The 14,575-nt window shown below is 32.3% G+C and overlaps 1 protein-coding gene across 3 annotated transcripts in view; it reads right to left on the reverse strand.

The window, feature by feature from the left end:
* The window catches only part of LOC106105455 (polypyrimidine tract-binding protein 2), a 316,933-nt gene that overhangs the window by 178,788 nt on the left and 123,570 nt on the right, over nt 1-14,575 (reverse strand). For 2 of the 3 annotated variants that reach the window (XM_013285754.1, XM_013285753.1), the window contains exon 2: nt 6,830-6,934. In XM_013285754.1, coding sequence (XP_013141208.1) covers nt 6,830-6,922 — 93 coding nt within the window. In that variant the 5' untranslated portion in view covers nt 6,923-6,934. Of the gene's footprint in view, nt 1-6,829; nt 6,935-14,575 lie in introns of those variants that run through there. The other variant, XM_013285756.1, reaches the window with a different exon arrangement.

Raw genomic sequence — 14,575 nt, forward strand, 5'->3', positions numbered from 1 at the left:
TAGCACAAACTTAGCAGTTACAAAGGTTCTTTTATTGGAAAACTTTTTGCCGCGATATAAGGAGTATGGAAAATAAAGTTGTTGGACGTGGTACAAATAAGACGTAACGGCTGGCCGATAGCGGCCTCCGGTTCTACGGCCCGATAACATCGAATCACTTAAGGGCTAGTATACACAACTTTTAAAACAGTTTTTTTTTCATCGTCTTTTGTTTTTTGTTACAATATGCTCTTTTAAAATAACAAGTCTATCTATCTACTGTGATATATTATTAGATCATTCGTGGATAATTTAAATACTGCTCTACGAGCGTCAAAGAAATGAAAACTGGCTTAACGTTTTTTATTCGTATTCGTACCTATCGATGTATGTTAATAAAAGGTTCTATGCTAAAGTTGTCAAAAGTAATGGAGCACAGATATAAAGCCGGGCGTCCTTTTAAAAATTCCGTTTGAATGCTATCCATTAATAAACTGTGTATGAACTTACGCTATTGGAAATCGATTTTTTTAGTTAAATCAAAAACGATTGGCTAAACTATATAAATGTTCCATCTTAGAGCAACAAGGTAACTAACGATTGTAACGAAAAGTAGGCAGAAAATGGTACAACAAAAACACAAAGACAGATATTTGTTTTCATATAGCATTTGTTTTTCAAACAGATTTGAATAATAAAGTTTATAATGTTAATTACATTTAAAATAACTTACTTTCTATGAAATTCAAGACATTTTCGCAGAAGTTTCTTTGCTAATGTTTATTATTTCGAAGAAAAGGCAAACGAATTTTTTTGCCCTACGGGTACTTGGTTGATTTTCTTGGAAACATCTCGACTGTGTAATCTGTCAGATACTTTAAGTAAATATACTAAACTGTTATACAATTTTGTTGTAATAGAATCTTTAATTGTGCTAGTATTGAAAGAGAATAACAAGTGATAACTTCTAACTTTCACCTTGTCGCAAAAAAGAACCAATACGTAATTTAACTTGTCAGAAATAATTTTATACGCAAGCATCTGCACGATAATTCAATACCACAGCTTATTTTGTCTAACCCCACAATATGAAGACATAATCAGAAAATGAAACGATTAATGTTTGATTTTAGTAACAATGTATAAACAAAATCGATAGTAATGTATCATCAAAAATTGTTTGCATTGTAATAAAGCTTAAATAACAGTAGAAGCATGCAGCGGCGAGCGCCCGCACGCTCACAATTCTATTAATTGGTTCATTACTAGTTCGTGGGAAATGTTTCGACGTGGAAATTGAACATGTGCAACGGTGAGATAGACGCATACGATGCTATGAATTTTACTAATATCTAAACAATGTATTGATTGAATTGTTATTATATTCTGCTAACTGCAATCATTGACCACACGTGAGGCATTATTTTTGTTTTAATTAGACTACTATTCCGAATATTAACCATCGTAAAAGGATCAAACAAAAACATACTGATTGAACAGTTTACATTAAGATTAAACAACAAAAATTTGTGATTAAAATTAAAATATTTTAACTTTCGTGAGACATTGTAACTAATGGTTTATCGGATTTTACTCACGTCTATTTTCCCGGTGGCGGCACCGACTAGTTTCGAACCCATTGGTGGTACATCTTCATCGCACTGACAAGATGCGACGCGACCGCGGATGGGTCAGAAACTAGTCGATGCCGCCACCGTATGAATAGACGTGAGTAGTAGCCGTTAAATTTATTATAATTTATTAATTCCAAATGTATTAAATACATTCTCTTCATTTTTACTTTAGGTTCTTAAACCTTAAATAATTAGTTATAATTTGTGATTTATTAAAAGAGAATGGGCGTTTGCATAGAATTTGGCGACAACCGGCCATTGTATTGTACAAATTCAATAAGCAGTTTTAACAACATTGAATTTACAAATCATTTGTTTACCGTAAATGCTATAATCTCTTACTTTAATTGTGCAATAACCGGACAATGGAAATTAAATGTTCTGACGGTACAACATTCAGATTGTTTGTTATTAGATACAACGCAATTTCGCTAAGCATAATAGCGGTTATTGCCGATTATACGTAACGGCTACATATTTATCTGTGCCGACCATGATGCGGTCTTATTTCTATTGAAAATGGTTTTATTTAATTATAATAACGCCTCATCAACGTAACAAAGACAATAATAATTTAAACAGTTTAACTAGCGGTACAACCTGTACTAGTATAATAAAGTGTAACCTTTTTGTTTTGTTTCATTTTTTTATATTACGAGGTGACAAACGAGCAAGCGGCCACCAAAATCCGCCAAAATGGCGAAGCGACCTCTGACCATAGACATTAGCTATAGCGGATGCGTTGCCTACCCTTGATCGACGGAGGAGACGCATATAAAGAAGATTTTCCCCTTTCTATGCGTCTACTCCACCGTCAAATCCACGTTCCCTTCCCATCCTTTTTGTACAAGAAAAAAAGTGGGAAGGAAAAGGGACTAAAGTTGGGCCTCCTCACACTACTTTGTGGCGTAGGATGTCAGCAATCACAGCATATTTTTGAATCATACTTCCTTTAATAAAAAAGCCCTACATTACGCGTCTGTTATGGGAATAGATATAAAGAAATTGTCGTTTTGTGTGAATTGTGGCATAGGAGTAAATCGGTAAGTCGCGGTCCATTTGTCTGAGTTTTGAAATGTATTTTTATAAGCAACCTAAAATTACAAATCTCACAATTTAAAAATTATCGTTTGTAATTAATGATAAGCTTTGAAGGTTTATTAATTGGATAACAAAATTAATAGAGAAATTACCTTATAATCGATACTTGCGACATAATGAGAGGTGTAATATAAAAAAATATCGACTATGAGACGAGCTGTTCCCGTGAAAGATGACGGACGGGCGGCCATTATCCTGGGGCGTCGGTTATTGCGGCGCAGGTCGCGACGTTTATATTGTAGGCCAGATAATGCCCGTTATTTAACGTGTTGTGACGTCACCATAACATTTAGAAGCTCTTTTTTTTTGCCCGCGACGTCGCTTCTCGTTAGCAATGATGAAAAGATCCATCCGATGTTTCTTAATATTACTTTGTATTTATGATGAAAATGAGTCTTAGGTTGTATAATTTCGGATATTAGTGAAAACGGACCATTTTGTTAGAAAGTTGGAATGTAAGAAGTCAACAAACGTATAGTTTAGTGTAAAATATTAAATTTCTACATTTTAAATTCGAGACAACAATAAGCAACGCATAGTTGGTTAGGTACTTTGAATAAAACTATCGGGTGAAACGCTCTTGCCACTGAAAAGTAAATAATGCGAAGTTCAAAATAGCAAAGCACATGAAACGTTACAAATTTAAATCCTAATAGACATGCCACACTGGAGGTAGTTCGTCTATACATTGATGATTTTAACGTTTTTCGTCAGTGCCTTTGTCTTTGAGATAAAACCAATTATTATTATTAAAAATTCGTTTTCTTATACAATTATTTCACTAGTTAAATTGCACGGTTAGTTTAAAAAAAATGTACTTGAATTCACTAAAAGCTTTCGATTTGTATTGTAAAACTCTATAGCGTTACTGCGACGCCGCACCGCTCATGTGGCATCTACCTATAGAGGCTTTCATTTCATCCGTCAGAGGCAAGCGGCGTGCGGTCGCTAGTGCTTCTCACGTTACCTGTTCAAAGAGCTCGGTTAATTTGATCCCCGAATGGTTTTGGAACTACACGAGAGTTTAAGCTATCGTTTGTGATGTGTTTAATGGTTTCAGGGTTCGTTTGTGCTCAGTTATTCATTTACCACTACTATAATGAATTAACTGTGTTTATTGTATTTTGTATCATTTTATTATCATTTTAATTAATAAATAAGCTTATTGAATTCTAATTATATATATGTTTACATAACGGGTAAACCCAATTTTTTTTAAGGTCAAGAATTTAATAGAAATATGCCATTATTGCCTTTTTCATCTAAGTCCGACATTAAAAGAGTAGAATTATGCCCCGCAGAAAGGATCAAGGAAATTTAATACGGAATAATTAAAATTGTCTTAAACAACATCCAAGGTTACAAATACCTAAACCCTCTTTGTTTTATGTTTTGGAACGTAAACTAAATAAATAACTTGTACCATAAATGAAAGCCTTGGTTTCAACTTTGCTGTTTAATTTATAATTAAAACATTTTGGATAAATAAATCGAAATACATAATGTTTAATTTTACCAAGTACAGTGCTACCACTCACTACAATATATTAATATGTAAAACGAGGAAAATTGATTGATAAAGATAAGTTATGAACTTCTAATTGTTAGTAAATTTTAATTATAAACATTTCGATGGATTAAAACACCTTATTCCCACCACTAACAACTATTAACTAGTCTACTTAACAGATAATAAAATATTGATATAAGGAAATATCAGATTATAATTAATTACAATGCAAACATACGAGTGTTTGTGATTATCCACAAAAAATAACAAAGAAAATACCCTGTTAAAAACAAATTAACAATACTAAGAACTTACAGCTCGGCGCGGAAAAAATCGAGAAATTCTCGTGTAAAAGAAAACATCTCATTTCAACAGATTGCGAGAAAACATTCTTATCGTGTTTTAGTTACTATCTGACCTAGATACTACATTACTGCAACAATCTTAAAAAAATATTTCATCGATATAGTTTAGTCAGTACGTTATGTTCTTTACATTATTACTATTTTATTCTACAACTTTATCTCATGTTACTGTCAATTGGAAACATGTTTTTTTATTTGTATTTTAAAGCAATGGATAGTATATTAAATACCATTTTACTAAATATATGCTTACTACGTCGATCGTAGGCAATTGAATTTTCATTCAATTTCACACCTTGTCTATAGTAAATTCAGTTGAAGAGAACACAACAACATCCCTTGTAGTGGACTACGTTGCATGCAAATGTACGTAATCGTTTAACTCGTGATCTGCACAAAGGACGTACCATACAAACAATAACAAGGTTGCACGAAACATTGAAGTTAGAACGCGCTCTACGTTTGAGCGCCGTAGACCGCTACGAGGCTCATTCGAATCGCGTAGCTCATCTGTAGCCAGTAGCGAGGTCCGCAAATGATATCGTAGACTAGCCGGCCATAGGCAACGGTACGGCCTCTACAAATTGGTTTCATGCATATTTATTTATTCAAATATGTATGAATTGAAATCTCCGCCCGCGACTACTGAAATATGACTCTCGTTGACGAAAATTGAATCAACGCCGAAATTATGTTAAAACAGAGTAATGACATTTACTAAATAAACACTAGGGAGATGAGGAGTCGTGGGTACATTTATGTTTGAGTAATGAAACATTTTCTATGCAATAATTTTTTAAAAACTGGAGTAGTAAATTTATTACATAGCTCTCCATAGTTCTTTCTAAACGAGAGTATAGAGGTATAGCATTCATTATAGAAACAGTTTTTACTTAAACATGTTGTTTTTAATCCAAAGGGTTATTCTTTGAATTAATCAAAATGATTGGAATAAGAAGTTTGTTGTCCCGGAGCCGGAGCTTTTAAAATGAGACAAACGAAGCGCGTCTCCGATCTAGAAACTAATTAAAGTCGACAGAAGGAATCGATATCTACTTATAAATTAAGACGATTTAACTCGCAAAGGTAATTGAGCAGAAGTTCATCTCCAATGTTTGCATTGGCTGACTGCCTGATCGGCTATGTTGGTGACTTTTTGACTTTAGCTGTACTCAAGTAAACGACGTTGTTTTTCTTAAATATATTTTATTTTATCATAAGGTGATACTAGATAAAATAAACAAATAGCAACTGTATCAGTAATTTTAAATAGATTTCTTTTTTAATCGTTATGATTTTAGTTGTCTTAGCCTACTGTTAAGGTTATTGTTACTGATATGTTGGCTTTTTAAATTCCAAAAGTAACTAAGAGAAATAGATATAAAAATACATATTGAAACTTTAATGTATCTACTTATCGGTAAATTATAAAAATCAATTGAATATCTGATTTCCGAATAAATATTAAATTCCGTAAAAATATTTACTCATATACAAGAGTTGACATTAAAAGCAAACAGTGTGTACTCTCCTTTACACTGGAGCGTCGAAGGAAAGTTACCCTATATTCTTTGCTTACTTTATATTATTTAGCTTTGATATATTCGCAATTTAAGTTGTCTGAAACTCGTCGGAGGAGCCGGCAGGATTAAATTATAATTTTTTTTCGACTTACCTACGACAGGAAACGACTTTAGGCCGTAAACATGAAGTGTTAAAAAAATAAAAATAAAAGCGACTTGAACACGTTAAAGGAAATATTAGAAGATTCTTGTTAATTTACTAATATTTTCTTTAACCATTCCAACTAAGCTCTAGGCTTGTGCTAGGATATGGTTTACGACAATAGTCGAATGGCGGGATTCGAACCCTAGACTGTAAGATCAGTAGTCCGTAACCCAAACCTAATGGTAGCCTAATGGCTATTGACGCTTATTATACAGGTATAGTAAAATTATTAAAACATGATTAAAATCGGCTTATAATTAAAATGTAGAGAATGTGTCACCTAAACAAAGAATTACTCAAATGGCATACTAGATTGCAAAAATGTTTGATGGTCTAATTGTAAAGTACATTATAATTTTAAGTAATAATATTTTAATTCTAATAAATAGGCTTAGAGCGACCACTATTCTTGATACTTGATAACATTCTGTGATGACAATACAATTACACTATCAAAAATGATCATCAACATAACAGAAGAAAACAAAAACAATTTGCGAAAGAAAACTCACCTTTATGCCGATGTGAATAGGGAAGTCCGACGTCAGCGTTGGTTGTGGATGCAAAGCCGGCAGCAGCGGCAGGGGCAAGGGACAGGACATCATAGTTGCGCCAACCTGACAACAAATAATTTCACTTATAAGACATGTCTCATAACCTGTTAATACAAACTAATATATTAAAACCTCTAGTGCTTGAATAATTAATTATGGTAACAATCATATAAAAGGATCATTTTATGGTGGTTTCAATAATACATATAAAAAGCTCTCGGAATAAATAGCAATTACATTCGTGGGAGCCGTCGTAGCGAATGCAGATAAGCATTTGATTGTACCGGAGGTGATTCAGTTTAAAGTTTGGCCCGACTATGAGTAAACAAGATTTTTCTCGTGCTGTCTCAAACAATTTCCTGTTTTCCATTCCCACCAGTACTCATCTAAATTACTGTAGAAAATGAACTCGACTAAGATCGCTCGGTAGCTCCTAATTATATTGATATTGAAAAAAAATGCAGATCAATATCATTAAACTAGCGCATAAATTTGGTATTATAAACATTTTAATTCCAATATGAAAGACTAGCTTTCGACCATAAAAACAAAAGAAAGAAAAAGCCTTTGTGTTCTTTCAGACTATCCTCTACGTCTATGTCAAATTTCATCGAGATACATTCAACAGTTTAGGCTACAAACACTAACAAACTTCCATCCATCTAAACTTACGCATTTATAATATTAGTAAGATAAGTAAGATTCTCCTCTCTTCAGTGTAGGATTAAAAAGAGAAATCAACGCTAAAATAGTTATTAAGTGACTCTGAGCAGTAGAGAAATTAACTTTATATTTTCGTAAAAATAAATTACAACAAAAATTAACTTCAATAAAATTAAAAGCAATCGTTCAAGTAATAACAAACTTTTAATTAATCTGATATGATTCGTAATTGGTTAACACATTAAAGTAAAGATAAATTGACTGTTATGCTTAAATTGATAGTATTTCCTTCGAGAGATTTATTGTATATCGAACAATGGTACGGAGGGAAAACTGATTAAAATGCGAAAGGTTTAAACGATTTTAAATACAATTTTAAATTTATCACATTACTTGTCATTTTGGTTGAAGTTGTATTAATTTTGGAAGTATGCGAATGAAATTGTCAAAGGTATGAAAATTAAAATCGAAATGCGAAAGCACAATATGGAATTTTATGAAGTACTAGCTTTCGCCCGCAACTCCGGACGTGTAGAATTAAATAAAACAAAAGTGAGTTACCTATGTGTTCTTCCTGACTATCCTCTCCGTCTATGCCAAATATCATCGAAATCCGTTTAGCCGTTTAATGTATAAACTCTAACAATCATCCATCCATCTAAACTTTCGCATTTGTTATTTTAGTAAGTATTATTAGTATGATTATTCTTGTTACATTTTAATTCGTCTTTATTACAAGTAATTGATAGTAAACGCAAGCTTTTGCAACTTGTCTATATTTTAATAATGTCTAAGTTAACAATTTGCTTTAGTTGAAATTGAATCGAAATAACAAGGTTCCATTTTTATAAAATATAAAACTAACTGGCATTACGATGTTAGGTGAAAATAATTGAAAGTTCAGTGTAAAATATATTCAAAAAATGTTTTAATCCTGACGTAACAAAAACATAAAGCAAACATGAATATTTTTTTAAAACTCGTATCCATCATCGAGTTTCAATTATAACATTTTACTAAACTTTTATTCCAATATCTGATACCTGTCTAATGTGACAATTGAATAGGATACTGAAAGCTTGCATTTTAACATACAGATGGACAAAATGATTCAATGTACAATTTTAAAATGTTTTATTGTATTTCAGTGCTATCAAGAGCTTGAAGTTTTTCGCTTGTGTTAACAAAAATGCATGATACCATAAAATAAATGTTTATTGTTATTCAAATTCTATTAAAAATGTAAAGTTATAAACGCATTAGATCCTAATTAAACCAGAAAAACGGATTATTCAAAACCGTCACCCCGCTCTGTCCCCTTGTGGAGACATCTAAGAATAAAAAGTTTCATCCGTCCCGTCTTTTGCGACTAGCTGACGGTTGGAACTCATTTTATTTCGTAACGGTTCCATCTGTCACCTTTTTGGCGATAGTTGGACTAATCAGTGGGACGGATGAAAGTTTTTATTCGCAAATGGAGACAGAGCGGGATGACGGTTGGGAATAATCCAGAAAAATCCATTCACTTCTTATCGTTATCGATTAACTAATCATAGTTCTAGATTTTTTTAAATAAAAAAGCAAATCACAAAAAAGATAATCGCTTAGTCATTAATAAGTTCAAAGTAAATGGAGAGGCTTTTTTTTTTAAATTCAGTTGAGTTGTTACTTTGTGTTAAATAAACAAAGAATTTCCTCGGCGACACGACCGTTGTTAACGGACGTGAACGGTGAACAGAGCTACAACTTTTACGGTCTCACAAATTCCTTCGCAAGGCGGTATTTAATCAGACCTTTTAAGTTATTGAGGAAACAAGATTACTGTAAAGTGGTTGCTCGAGATTGATACTGTCTTAAATTCATTTCTTCGTTGTTTATAATTGACATGGTGAATCAGCCTAATATTAATAATGGTCGCCTATGAGTTTAAAAAAAATTGTGTAGCTGTTAAAATTATGTATGTAGGCCCTGTTTTTGTCAGATTTCGTCTGTGCGAAATTAAGCAAACATCTAGTAATAAATATTTTCTCATTAATAATGTAGCTCTTTAAAGGCTAAAAAATTGAGACCGTTTTAGTATATTTTTTTAGTTTATCTGTTACTGTGTCGATTTTTAACACAATTACGTGTATGGTATACATTTGGTTCCTAGAAGAATAATTGTAAAAAATACGTACCACTAAAAATTTGCGATTAACAAATGTATAAGAACCTAGGTAATATTTTTAATTTATTCTATAAAATTGAAGTAAAATAAAAAAATAATCACATTCCAGCTTACTTCATAATAAAATAGCATTAAGTCTAGTACTAAAGATAGAAATAATTAAATAAACTTAACAATTGACGTCAAAAGGCGAATATCTCTTTGACGATGTTGTTTTAATATTAATTCGCTAACAATGAATTTACAGTTCTTTGTACTATTATAGATAAATGTTTATTAAAATGAACGAAATATCTGTAAAAATAACTAAAAAATAATAACATAAGAATAAAATTTCTCTCTTTTAATGAGCGTAAAATAAATTAGTTAATAAAATATGATAATTCCAACTTATTGACTCTTTTAATTATTCCTAACGCGGCAGTAAATCTTAAGTTTTTAATATAAATATACATTAAGCGAAAATTACATACATTTTGTACTCGTTTGTTTGTCTTTAATTTTTTTTACTAGATATTTTTTCATGTAAGCAAAATATGTTTCAAAAATCATTTACGTCAATGTAATATCGCGGTTGTTGTCGTAACAGTTAGACAGGCTATGAATTACATTAACGCGGTAATTTCTGTAATTAATGGAGTTCGCCAACTGTCATAATAACGCAACTTTGCCCGCTGCCGAATAGTTGACGGCCGCGGCTGTCTCTACACGCATTAGATCTATGTCAATATTGGCAAGTGAGTTTCCACTGATGTTAAACATGTTGTCAACCGTGTTTTATTTTAGAAACAAGCGCGATTACTGTTATAATACAAGTATTGTGAGAAATGGTGCAACACTCATCAGCGTTTTTCAATTGTTTATTTGGCATCGCAAACATCCTGACCATCGTAAGAATCGCTACACAGATCATAATTTTCTTAATTTAAATAAAAAATCAGAGAGCCAAAACATTAAAACTGTCTGCACTATTAGTATACAAAAAATCTAAGGAAAAAAATTAAATCATTAAGAAATGTGTTAAAAAAATACAGAAGAAAAACTACTTTGCTTAATATAAAATATCGATAAATCAAACAGGTTCAGGTATACCAAATGATGCCTTATTCCATCATTAATATCGAAGAACAATTGGCTTTCTACAATTTTGACGTATTTAATTATTTTATCGTTCTTTGCCGAAGTTCGAACAGAACCGAAATTAATTAATTAACTATTGCTTTAATTAAATCATCTCAGCTACGTAACATTTATTCAACGTTTTTTTGTGTAACAATTTCGAATGCGAATTTTACTTTTTCTCCCCTCTTTATTTTCACCGATGGAAATTACATCGTTACAATTTATTAATTAAATAACGATTCCTTTTTGAAGGGTCAACGGTTTTAATATTATTTTCTTTTATAAAACAAAATGTTACCATTTAGTTAAATCTGAATACGCTTCAAAAACTTGTTATGTTTGTAACTTTACTTAGGTTAGTATAAAAGTAAATTAATTTCTTTGATCGACATTATCTTATTAATTTACACAAATGCTTTTTGAACGAGTAATGAAATTGCTTCAACTTTTATTCCATTAATCTAACAAGTACTAAATAATTCTTTCACACCTACTCATTATTGATTGTACTGAATATTGGAAAACTATTTTTAGAAGCAAACACTCATAAGTCAAAAAAATTTTAGTCAGTTAAAATCTTCAAATTTTTAGTCAGTTAAAATCTTCCCAAAAACTTCTCTATAGGTTCAATACTTTCTTAAATTTTATGTTTTTTTTTCTTTTTTATTATATAAGGTGGCAAACGAGCAAGCGGTCGAAATGGAAAGCAATCGCTGCCCATAAACATCCGCAACTACAGATGCGTTGCCTACCCTCAATTGACGGAGGAGGAGACGCACATAAAGAGGACATTTCCCTTTCCTATGCGTCTCCTCCACCGTTAAATCCACTTTTCCTATCCATCCTTTCCTCTTAAGATAAGGGTGGAAAGGGAAAGGGACTAAAATTAGGCGTCCGGCACCACACTCATCAGACGAAACGCGGAATTGCTTCCACTTCACGCCTGTTTTCTGTGTGGTCGTGGTATTACACCGGGCGAGCCGAACCATTCGTGTGAAGATGTCAAAGCGGGGTGTACCACTTCTATACTTAACATAAAAAAATGTTAAGATAGATATTAAATTCTTAGCGTTAAAAAAAGGAGCCTCAAAATAGTTATGTTTAGTTGACTAATAACACGAAAATGTTGTTAATTCAAGCTCAGTTTTACTATATACGTGGCTTTTGAGTATAATAAGTTACTTTAAAGTAAGTAATCCTGAGTAATGAGGTGGAACATTCTGTCTGCGCGAAGAATAGCGGCAGCTGACAACACTATTTTTGAATAAACTATAAAATTTTGATTGAAATCTCTACATCTTTTCTGTCGCACTCAAATTCTTAGAATGATTTGTAATTTAAAGACTTAACCAAGTGCAAGTTAAGTAAGATAAAGCTCACCTAAAAACGACCATAAGTAAACATAAACTTGATTTTCAAAATGTGGGATATATGTTGAAAATTACAACTTTAGACATCATTGAAAAGTTGCTATTAGACGATTTAAAGTAAGTTTTCTTATCTATACTCTACTTCTATTATAAATGGAAAAAAATAATGGAACAGATATAGAAAATAGCCTAGAAAAACATATAAGTTAATTACGGTTTTTATTATTTAATTACGCGCGGACTAAACCGCGGGAAAAAGCCAGTGTGTTATAAAAGCGAAAAATATGCTAATAAATTCTTGTTTCGAATTTGTATATAAAATGAAATAAATTCAAATGAAATGTTATGCAATAAAAAGTATATCAAGACAAGATAATTCAATTGTAAGAACGGAAAAAAAAGTTTGTAAAAACAATATTTGGTATTGTTTTTGTTTTGGCGGGCAGACGCGGCGGCTTGCGATAAACTTTTAATGCGTTTTTCACTTCATTATAAAATATTTCAATCGTTTTAATTAGATCCGAAGAGCCGAAAAGATTTCATTATAAAGTAAGTCTTTTATGGTTCAGAATATTTCTAGAGTATAATAAGGGGATTTATTGGAGTCGTTTAGAAAATAACTACTGCGGAACTTTTAATAAGTCAACGTTTTAACATGAAATAATTTAAACTTGAGCAATCTACGAAACGCTGCAAGTGTTTTATGATTAAATAATACGAAGTGAGGTTCTTACGCCGGCTTACGGCGACGGTGTATTGTTTAATTATGCTCGTGGATTCCTTTGAGGTGTATTATTTGGTACGCTGCACGGGAACCCATAGGTCGTAGCTAAAACTAATATTAATTAAATTTTAGTTACGACTAACTTAGGCGTGGACCATTTTATGCTCTATGCTGCATTAATATAAAATAGTACACCACATACCAACCTATCGAAATGAGTATTTCAGTATTAAATCTACCTCTATCTATACATATAATGACATTGGAGTGTCTGTAATATCAAAAGAAAAAAATCCAGATTTCGGGAAAATGATGTATTTTCGTTGCTGATAACGCAAATCGCATTTAAAACTTTTTGTCTATCTATGTCTGTCTGTCCGCAAGCCGCGTTTTTTCCGGGTAATCTCCGAAACGGCTAGGCCGCTTTTACTGAAGGGTAGCTGACATAGACGGGCATATTAGCTACTTTTTTATTTTAATATTGCGTGGAAGAAGTTACAGGCAACAGCTAGTATTTTCTAGAAATGTAGTATTTAAAAATCACAAGAGACGGATAATCACTTTGTAACAGCAACAAAGGCAATGTAGAAGAACGTAATCATCTTCACGCGAGGAATTACCAAGGGGACACAAGCCTTCGCAATCGTCGTTTGACTCCAAAGGCATGTTACGCCCTCAGGCCGTGTCCCACTGCCATCAGGCAAATTGAATATGTTAACAGATAAGCAAACAGCACGGGTCGTAATTGCGGAAAGTTATTAAGACAACACAGGGGAGTTTGCTCGGCTCTTGGTCTAACAATGGACCACTGTCCGCTTGTTTACGACAACCTAGTGGTGACACATGAGTGATTATAACTTAATCGTAAAGGAAATAGGACTAGTCTAATTTTTAAGGCATAATATTAAAAAAAATATCGTGATACTATCGTATCATAAAATTGACGACAAGCAAACCGTAGTCACCAATTAATTTACTTTTGAATTATTGGTACAGATGCGTTCTAAAAATGAGATTCATACAAAACTAATATATATTTTAAAGTTATTTTTCACGATATCGAAATAAACATTTTTTCATCGTACTCGTAATCTTAGATGAACATACTACCTAAATATGTTATTCATTAACTATATTTAATTATATTTTCTTTCAACTCAAACGACTTTCTAAACGGACATAGAGTAGTAAAATACGAGTACACATAAGGTGAAATCAAACGTTTGGACGGATAACAAATTCCAGTCAACAGTACACCAAGTTGTAGCTTAGGGGTAAGACAAACTAGAGTCAGGCTGCGCCGGCTTATGGCGACATTGTTTGGATACAACAGGGTTTAACCTGCACGAACGTGTTCTCACAAACCAAACAGAATATCATGTAACACGAACATAATATTAGAGCAACAGTTAAAGCTGTGTGTGCTGAATAATGTTACATCTTAAACTTTTATTTTATACTAGCTATCACCCGCGATTCCGTCCGCATGGAATAAAAAAAAAACAAAAGTGATTAGCCTATGTTCTTCGTCTAGACTAAATCTCATTAAGATCTGTTCGGCTGTTTAGGCTACAAACTCTAACAAACATCCATCCATTCATCTAAACATTCGCATTTATAATGTTAGTATGATTTATAAATTTCATTTAAGATCAACA

Source organism: Papilio polytes, unplaced genomic scaffold (assembly GCF_000836215.1).
Source record: "Papilio polytes unplaced genomic scaffold, Ppol_1.0 DF822845.1, whole genome shotgun sequence".
Classification (NCBI taxonomy): domain Eukaryota; kingdom Metazoa; phylum Arthropoda; class Insecta; order Lepidoptera; family Papilionidae; genus Papilio; species Papilio polytes.